The following is a 9850-nucleotide window of genomic DNA, read 5'->3' on the forward strand; positions in this document are numbered from 1 at the left end:
TAGCAGCTGTAGGTGCTGGGTGCTGGCACTGTGCCATTGTTACTGTAATAATGTAATAATGTCTGCTGTGAAAAAGGCCTATCCAGGTGCAAATACTGTACTTTGTGCTCCACTACACACTGATACCTTCAGTTACTTTAGTAATAGATTAAAATTGAAAATATGATTAACAAATAAATTATGGTGTATAATTATCAAAGATACTCTACAACTGTAACTATACTTGCTAAACTGTTTCTGTTATTATTAAGGATAAAAATTAAACATTATTTATTATATTCCTCGAAATTCAATAACAACCCACATTTATCAGCTGCAACATTAAAGTAATGTGCATATCAATGCATCAATTATTGTAATAACATAGTGTATATTATTCTGAAATTGGGCTTTCTGCAAATTGCTTTTTATACTTTCATGTATAGTTTGATCTATCAATCTATCTTCCATTAGCACAATATTGTCACTTCGTGTCTACCATAGACTGTATAAAAAATAAAAATATTATTAGTATTATTATTATTATTATTATAGTGCCAACCCAATAAAAAGGAGGGTGTAGTTCTTCAATTTGGCCACTAGAGGGCATTAGATTGATGATGATTGATTCCAAATACAGCAATAACCGTCATTTTTAAACTACTTTGAAAATAAAACAACCAAACTAAAACAGCAGCATGTTAAGAGGTGACCGACTGTGCTAAATTAAACAGACAAAACACCACTATTATAAATGTTATAAGAAACATTTCAATCCAACTCGCTAGACTCTGTGGTCCTCCGGGGGCGGCAGCCAAAGAAGAAGAAGAAGAAGAAGAAGAACGGCTGTAGGCAGCAGCAGACGCAGCCGTAGAAGAAGAAGCCCAGGCACAACAGGCTCCTGTTCCTGTTTATGTTGTTAGATGTGAAAGTGAACTTCTGTCAGTTTGGGGGCGGACGGACAGAAAAAGGTCGCAGGAATGTGAGCTCCGAGTCCCGCAGTCTTGTCCCGAAGAACATGGACGAGATAAGGTCGGTGGCGAAGTTTGTAGACTTGTTTTTTTTACATGTTTGTTTTGTGTCCTGTTCGGTCGTCATGAGAAAATGAAAGATGTTACCCTCCTCATTACCCAGCACGTTGCTCCAATTACAAAGGGTTTATCAGGCAGCAGCGCGTTTGAATGAGCTGTAAACTGTCCGATTTATTGTAAGTATTTCTATATTCTCATTTGTCTTCCACTAATTCTCTTCCACTGGCTATTAAAACTGAAGTGGCTTAATAAAATGGTCATTTAAGTGAGGAAATGGCTCGAAAATCAGTATGAAAATACACAAAACGCGCTCAAAGACGCTGAGAAACACCCACAAGTGAGTTTTAAATCAATGTTTGCATTCAGTTAGTCTTTTAATGACACCTCAGGGTGTTTCTGTTTCTGATTTATCCTCATGAGTCCCTCATTATGTTTTCTTTCCAAATGGACATTTTGGGGTTGTCCAAGGTTTTAATGGTTAGTGCTGACAGGAGAGTGTCTCCAGATTTGACACATCCCCAGTTGATTATTAAAGAAAGAAAGAAACAGAAAAATCATACAGACATCGACTATTAGATAATGTTTAGTTGTGCATTAAAGAGAGTTGTGCATTCTGTTGGTTTCTATGTGTATTTAATAGATGTGTAGTCATTCATAATTAGTCTGTACTAGTTATTTATTTGACCATTTCATTCATTCACAGATTTATTTTTGTAATACTTGCACTTACTACACTTACTACACAAAAACCCATTACTGTGGGACAACCCAAAAAGCTGAGGTATCATCAAAGCTGCTGCTTCACTTGGCACTTGTTGGAAATTTCCTGCAAGTCCTTAGAAATCATCCTGTGCAGCTGATTTGTGAAAAGATTTGAAGTATTTTTACCCCAGAACAAAACGTCAATTGTCATGTTCCTAGATTTCACAACTTTTCTAACTCTGCATGCTCCACAGTCGTTACTTACCATTCACATGCCTGAACAAATCATTAATGTAGATCAACACTCCCTCCGTCCTGGTTTACAGCAGAATCACTTTCAGGATTCTCCTGACTAAGCCTTCCACGCACAGACACGTCTTTTATTGACGTTTGGTGTGTTGTGTCGACTCGTTAAGTGTCTTTCTTGTATTACTGACTTGTGAGCTTAGTTATTTACTTACCTTACGAGAAAGTCCATGTGAATGTGTTTTAAGCCGTCATCAAACATCTGGGCTGTGCACAGCTTCAAGACTACATGATAAATCTGTTATTATTTGTCCTCTACATATTTTCTACAGGCCTTTTTTTCAGAAGACGGTTTGACTTGTCACACCATTGTCACACTGTCATGACTTACTGGGACGCTTGAATAGACCAGAGGCATCATTAATGTTATTAATAACACCAGTGCTCAGTCTGGACTATTTCTAGACCAGATCCACGCAAGTCTCTTTTTCTTTCCCCTTTGCTTGTGTTCTGCTGCTCTATCCTGTGCCTGCACTTTGTTGCCTTGCTTGTTTATATACTTTAATTTGATATTTTAATGTCTCTGTTCAGTTCGTCTGTTGATCAGTTACCATGTTAAAGAAATGCTGAAGAAATAAATCAAGAAAAAAGTTATTCTGTAAGATATTTACCACTTGTCTGTGAGACAAATCACTTATATTTTCAATGTAGTTTGGTCCAGTGTTCTGAGCGTCTATCAGGTATATCAGGGCTACAGAAGATAACTAACCAAAATTAGTATTTTAAACTACTGTATCTCTCGGTCCTGAATGCAATGCATTAAAGAAACTGCACCCGTGAATGATTTATTTGTATTTATTTTTCGACACTGCAGTCCTTTGTTGGGCAACCAGATTTCTGGGGCACCACAGGAGGGGCCAGACCTTCTGTCTCCAAACCTGAGGCCCAGACACCAGGAACTGATCCCGACACCATGTGGACCGGTGAGCTACTGCAGCAGACACAAAACAAAAAAATACACTTCGGTTTTATTTTCTCAGTGAAATGAAACAGAGAAAAAACAGAAACCAGTTCTGTGGGCATGATGATGGGCTTTGTACACAAATATAATTTACATAATAAGTGAATTCACCTCAAACCACATATAAGATAAAAAATGAAATGAAGAAGAAGTCAAGAGGAAGATCCCATTGATCCCCGACCTCAGCCCTGCTGTGTTTATATTTTCATACTTCCGCTGCTGTTTGCACTTGCGAAATTGGTCTCTGACTGACACAGACAGGTTTATTCCTTATCACAGGATGTTTCACAGTCTTCGTCCTCTCCATCTCCATCCTCTTGCAGATAAAGCCCTGGTCGGAGCTGTCATGTCTGCTCAAGCTCTACTTCTGCCTCGCCATAGCGTCTCTGCTGGCTCTGCTCGGCCTCACACTGTCCAGCATCTACAAGCAGCGCATGGGCACGGACGTGTCTGATGAGGACAACTTCACCGTGTCTCTCATCCAGTTGGTTGGAATATGTGAGTACCATCAGTCCATCAGCAGAAAGAAAGCCATTTACTGGAAGTCAGTTATATGCACACAAACTAGTTTAACAGTGAGCCGCCCTGTGGGCAAAAAGCTGTTTCCCTGATGTAATCATGTGATGAAAGCGTGGAACATTTCCCCCAGATGGTTTTATTTCCTTTTCTACAAACAGAAAATAACCGTCGGCTGAAGCCTCATCATTACGCAATGTCTCCCAAAGATGAATTACTTTCTAGATTGCTTAATCTACAAAGTAAATCATCTTTGGGACACATTGGGTCACATTTGGCCCCTAAAATGTCAGAAAGTGACTCAAACTGCACATTACAAGATCCCAGAGTCCAGTGGCAACATCTTAAAATGCCTTTTTCCATCTGGTTAACAGAAGAAACGATATTCATTTTAATGTCATACAGTGAAAACACTTAAGACGCTGGGTCCAGGCACACATGTGACCAAGACACTCCAACAATACACACAGAGTGTTGTGCACACACACACATGTGGCTGTTTTATTTCATGTTTCTACATTAACACTGTGCCGGTGAGACGGACAGATCTAAGGGTGCACTCAATGTTGGAGCAGACGTCCCAGCAGAGGGTTTTTCTGTTAGCTGTCAAACACAATTTTTTCATAATTTTAATTTAGTGTTTTGTGAAAAACTGTGTTTATACTTGTACTTGTGGTTATATATTCATATCTGATTCTCCAAAAGAACTGAAAACACAAAAAATACAAACCTAAATATGAAGGTGAATGAATGTATTCAGATTTTGTATTTTTTTTTTTTAATGAAGAAACAATAATTTGCCAGAATGTGGTCAAAAGCCTTGGAAAAAAAAGTACAAACTTCCATGTTACAAACAGAAAAACTAAAATAAAATGAATAAAAACTTAAATAAAAGTGTCATCAGCGCCACCTCCTGGCAGCTTCTCTGCTCTGCAGTCTACGCAGAGAGCTTCAGCTTCAGAGGAAATAAAAATGAATTATGCTTCTTAAATGTCCCATGTTTTGCAAAATGCACTTTTAACTGTATTTTCAACATAAATATGTATCCCCAGTGTGTCTAGAGACCCTTAAACTCTGAGAAACTCTCTTTTTTAAGCATTCTTTTGCATTAAAGAAATAATAAAAAAAACAGGTATATACAGTACATGGAAGAGTAGCTTTCTAAAGGATATATCAGTGTAATGAGGTGTGTCCTGTGTGAGCAGTGTGTGTTTGTGATCTGTCGCCTGCAGTGTTCTGCATCTACTACATCAGCCGCGGCGTGCTGCAGGAGAACAGACAGGAGCTGGTGGCGTTTGTGCTCAGCGTGCTGCTGGTGATGGTTCGATCGGTGGTCAACTTCTCCGTGCTGGGGTCAAAGGGCAAGCGGGAGCTGCTGGTAGGAGACAACACACAGCGGGAGGAGCAGCTAAAGACTTTCTAATCAATAATCATTTATTCATAATTGTTATTAAAAACACTAAAACTGCTGACACTCAAAGTTTCAGAGGACTGATATGTTTTCATGGCCTAGTTTCTTGTTCCTTGGACTGATTTTATTGATTTTATTTATGGATATACAGAACAAACAAGAATCCAGGAGATGACACATGAAGACTTAATGTACAGAATTACACCAGAGAAAGTGAAAATGTAACTAACATTCAATCATTATATCAGTATAGACAAATTCTAGTTAATTTTCCTCAAACTCTGCTTCTTCTCAAAGGTAAATTAACATCAACACTGCTTTAAATATTAATGATATTATTTTTTTCAAATATACACTCAATTCTTCAATGTCAAGATCACATATGAATAATCATATGTACCATATTTATTCTATTTTATTCATATATACTGTATATGTATATATATATATATATATATATATATATATATATATAATTTCCTGAAAACCTGCAGAGAAGGTGGCATAAAGCCCCAACATGACAGAGCGGGGTGGGGTGGGGTGGGGGGCAGCCTGGATTTTGTCTTAAAGGCAAAACACAAACACAAAAATGACGGTCGCACATGGAGCTTAATTGCTGTGAGCACACAACAAACAGAGACAACGACACGACGAGAAGATTAGAGTGTAGACGCTGCTAATAATGTCACTTTATTAATGACAGCAGGGGAAATGACCGTAGATAACCAGAGCTTTAATCCTGTTGAAAGGAGCCGATTCCACCACTTGATGTCACTGTTGTTGTACGTATCCGACGTGTCTGCGGTCAGAGTGAGTGTTTAAAACAAGCCACAGGTTAATCTTTATATGTCCGACTGGACTGTTGGCTGTTAAATCTTCTACGTTTATCGTTTGGCCTGAACACAAGCAGGAAACGCTGCCGTCATTTGCAGCAGTTTTTGTTTTAGTTTGAGGAACGTAAAACTGAACATGTTTAAAAGTACAACTAGCTGCTAGACTCTTCACGGCGCACAGCTGCTGACCTCTGACCTGAATGATGTCACACAGGTTTTATCAGCCTGCAGGAACACTGTGTGGGTCTCAGTCGGCCGGTCGAGCACTTTGGTCCAGACTGAATCACCTCAACAACTATTGGGTGGGAAGCCATGAGGCGATGAGGCAGAATCCTGCTGACTTTGGGGATCCTGAACGCTCCTGTAGCTGCAGTTTGTACTCATCCAGTGAAATATGTGGATATTATTTTGTTCATACATTCATGGTTCCCAGATGATGAATCCTAATGCTCTGATACTGCCACTCTTGCTCTAGCGCCACCATGGGGATGATATTTGTTTTTAGCGAAATGCTCCGACAGTTTATCGAGTGCTTTCACATGAAATTTGAAGCAGACAATCTCGCCTCCCTCCCACGCTTGTTTCAGCATGTAGCTGATCAGATCATTAAACTGAGACGGATTATTAAAGTGTCAGCGTTCATATTGTTGGACTTTGGGTGGGTAAAGTAAATACTGTCGATGTTTACTTTAGTTATTTAATCATCAAATTAATCTTAAAGTAGTGCAGTTTTTGTCATTTCAGATTCAAATTTAGATCAACTTTATTATCCCGCACAAGGAATTTCATTTGGCTCAGTGCTCCTGACATTAAAACATCATGAAATCTACAGCGAAAAACAGTAGAATACAAAATAGACCACAACATAATGATAATAAAACCTATTAAGTCACATTTAGACTGAATGATAAGACAATCAAGTCAAATAAGCACAGTCAGTCCACATCCAAGGAGTCAAATTAGATCTAAAAATGTGAAAGTGTAAGTGACCAGCTAAGATACCTGACTAAACCTGACCGTTTATGTCGGCTGATTACTTTGTGGAAGTCCCTTTTCCTGGTTCGGTTGCTGCTGTGAATACATTTGCGTAGAATATTCTCCTGTCAAAGTATTTGAAGGATAAGTTTGGTGCCTGTTTATTGGTAAAGCTGTAGGTTTTTTCCCGCCGTCCTGATTAGTGGTTGCAGGCTTGGTCCTGTTTGACTGTTACCAAGCACATAGGTGAGACCAAAAGCCTGAATATTGTGAAGTACCGATGTGTAAAACATTTTTAATTTCCTCTCTGAGTAGGATGTAGTAGCCACAAACCTTTGGGGCTTTAAACACTGAAAACCAGCTGTGATCTGTTTGTGGCGGCAGGTTCGTTTTGTGTGCACCATGTGTCTCGGTGCCATCCACATCTTCTGCACCACGCTGCTCATCCAGCGGCCCAACATGATGGCGTTCCGTGTGGGCGGGGCCTTGGAGAGGCTGCAGGAGCAATACTTCCTGCTCAACCTCTGCTTCTCCATGGTGACCTTTGACCTTCAGGCTCAGGTACATGTGCATTTCTCCATAGGAAAATGTGACAGTCGGCAGAGGCCAGTAAGCATTTCGTTTGTATTGTCCTTGAACAAGTCAGTTTTTTTTTTTTTTTTTGGAGGTGCTTTTCACCACTGCTTCCAATAATTTACTAAAATGTGAAAGTTCTGCATGAAAATGTTTGTGATTAATCTTATTTCTACACGATAAATTCCACCAAGTGCAAATAAATCCTGTACAGATGCAAATCTAAGATGGCTAAAAATCTGTGCAGGCCTTTTTTTTTCATACAAAAAAGATCAATAAGGGAATCGATGAAGAATTGAGCCGATAAGCAGAACTGATGAGGGTGTTGGAAGCAGTAAATCTAATCAGATGCTTGGACGCAGTAAATCATCTTTGTGTGATTTTTTTTTTTTTTTTTTTTTTTTCCTTTTAGGACCAGTGCTTGTTAGTTTTCCCTTTTTCAGCCTCACTCAGATCCACGCGTCCTCGACACTTTGACACTTTGGGTCTGTCAATCACAGGATGCAATTAATTATGAATGTGGAGAGCTTAAAGACGACGGTGACAGCAGCACGTTTTTCTGGTCGAGTCATACGTTCCGCCACATAATTGTTGTCGTGGTTGTATTCAGTTCAGGGCAATTTGTGCTCCAGTTGTTGGAGGATCTGCTCTCTGCGCCTCCCCTGCGACACGTTTCTCCTCGTGTGCTCGTCAAAAGCATTTGTTGGTGCAAAACGGCCTCAACGTGCGATTTTAGAACAGGAGGAAAGAAACAAAGTGAGGTACAAGTGTCTCTTAAAGTGAGCTACTGACTTCATGAACGGTGTTTTGCTGTGTTTCAGTTGTGTCTGTGCATCCTGATCACGACGTCAGACTCGGACATGTCCACCCCCAACTTCATCATCCTGGGCGTCGGAGTGGTGTGGGCCTTCCTGACCGCCGCTGTCGGGGCTGTTGCCGTGAGTTGCTCTAAACCTGTCGTCTAGTAAAACTGATCCAAACACCAACAGAAAATATCATACATGTTGAAACTCAGAAGCAGTCAGTGGTTGTTTGTTGTTGTTGTTGTTGTTGTTGTTGTTTTTCAGGTTTTAAAAGAAGCCAAAGTCTTAGTTTGGGTCTTCATGGTGCAGAACATTCCTCAGGTCGCCTTCTTTGTTTATCTCATGTACACGGTGAGTTCAAATACACAGAGCACAGGATGCTTTATGAAGTGAAGGCTCGGTAATTTCCCAAAACAGCTGAGTACTGTAGTTTTTAGTAAACGTTACTACAACAGGACTGAGCAGAGCATGTGCTGGGGACTATTTTAAGTTGAGGATTAATACCCAGTCAATGATTTCCAGCAACAGGACGGTGCATGAGAGACAAACGTTTCCCCAAGGGGACGATGGGGGATGTTTGACATGGTTTTATGTAGACATTTTGATGACCTGTACACTCAGAAGTGGATTCCTGCAGGAAAACGATGGTTTGCTTTAATTACAGGTGGTAATGAAATGGTTCCAGGACAGCACGTACACCCTGGAGGCAGCTGCCGTCACCGGAGCTTTGATTTCACTGGTGATTAAAGTGGTTTTATTCTGGGGCCTCATCAGACTGGTGCACAGCTTCGGCCAAGGCCTGAGGGAGAGGAGTGAGTACACTGCATGACGTCACTGCTCTTCTTGTCTTGGTTTCACTACCTACAAATACAGTAACATACATATACAAACGTTATTCTGAGCACAAGATACATCACATAGGGGAATATTGACCAATCTGCATTTCGTCACAGATTTTAAAATTTCCTGCACAGCCTGTATCACATCCTGAGCTTCCCCAACTGTTCTGACCCTAAGAAGGTGTTTATGTTGGCTAGAAGGCAGCAGAATACCAAAATGTTGCCGTTAACTTTACTTTTATTTTTGCAGTGTTTGCACCCAGCGGGTGATGAGGCATCAAGGACACAGCTGCATGCTGAGGGTCTGATCGTAAGAAGCTTCGACCACGGAGCTCATATTTTTATTCCTTAACTCCACCAAACCAAACTCCACAAATTTACTGTACACGTTTTATTTTATCTTAGCTAACACTTCTTTGTCAGTGTTGCCTAAACACATCAAATGCCTTCATCCACTGGATTTATAATGGTTTTTAATTGATATTTGTACTGTTATATCCATTGGTGTTGTATGTGTAGACACCAAAGACCTTTTATAGGTGCCAACATCCTGCATTTAAAAAGGAGTGTTTCTCTGTTTTCCTCCAGCTAATTTCATTCAAAGTTGACTACTTTAGTTTGTGTTTTTTGAAATCATAGTCTAATTGTGTAACTTATATCTTGCCTAGTTCTTTGCACAACACTGGAATATTTTTTACGTCATTTTCTGCTGCACCTTATTTCATTCACGGTTCTTAATAAAACATCAAAACAACACTGATGTTTTGATTCGTTGCTGTTATAATTCATAGAGCTCGTTTTAATTCCTGTTAACTTGTATTTTTTTTTATATACATTTAGTTTTTTCCTCCTCTCAGTGGATACTGCTAACAAACCGCAGGACTTCGATCACGTCTTATATAGCAAACGTGAACCCGAGGG

The 9850-nt window shown here is 39.8% G+C and overlaps 1 protein-coding gene across 1 annotated transcript; it reads left to right on the forward strand.

Annotated features, from left to right (window-relative positions):
• The first annotated feature begins 868 nt into the window (after positions 1 to 868).
• Positions 869 to 9667, forward strand: LOC139210013 (uncharacterized). Its single transcript, XM_070839964.1, has 9 exons — positions 869 to 1011; positions 2833 to 2941; positions 3303 to 3477; positions 4728 to 4873; positions 7099 to 7275; positions 8109 to 8225; positions 8355 to 8441; positions 8755 to 8902; positions 9180 to 9667. Exons 1-9 carry the CDS (start codon positions 893 to 895, stop codon positions 9197 to 9199), a joined length of 1098 nt encoding a protein of 365 aa, XP_070696065.1. The 5' UTR covers positions 869 to 892; the 3' UTR covers positions 9200 to 9667.
• The last annotated feature ends 183 nt before the right edge of the window (positions 9668 to 9850 follow it).

The sequence above is a fragment of the Pempheris klunzingeri genome, chromosome 11, assembly GCF_042242105.1.
Source record: "Pempheris klunzingeri isolate RE-2024b chromosome 11, fPemKlu1.hap1, whole genome shotgun sequence".
In the NCBI taxonomy this organism is placed as follows: domain Eukaryota; kingdom Metazoa; phylum Chordata; class Actinopteri; order Acropomatiformes; family Pempheridae; genus Pempheris; species Pempheris klunzingeri.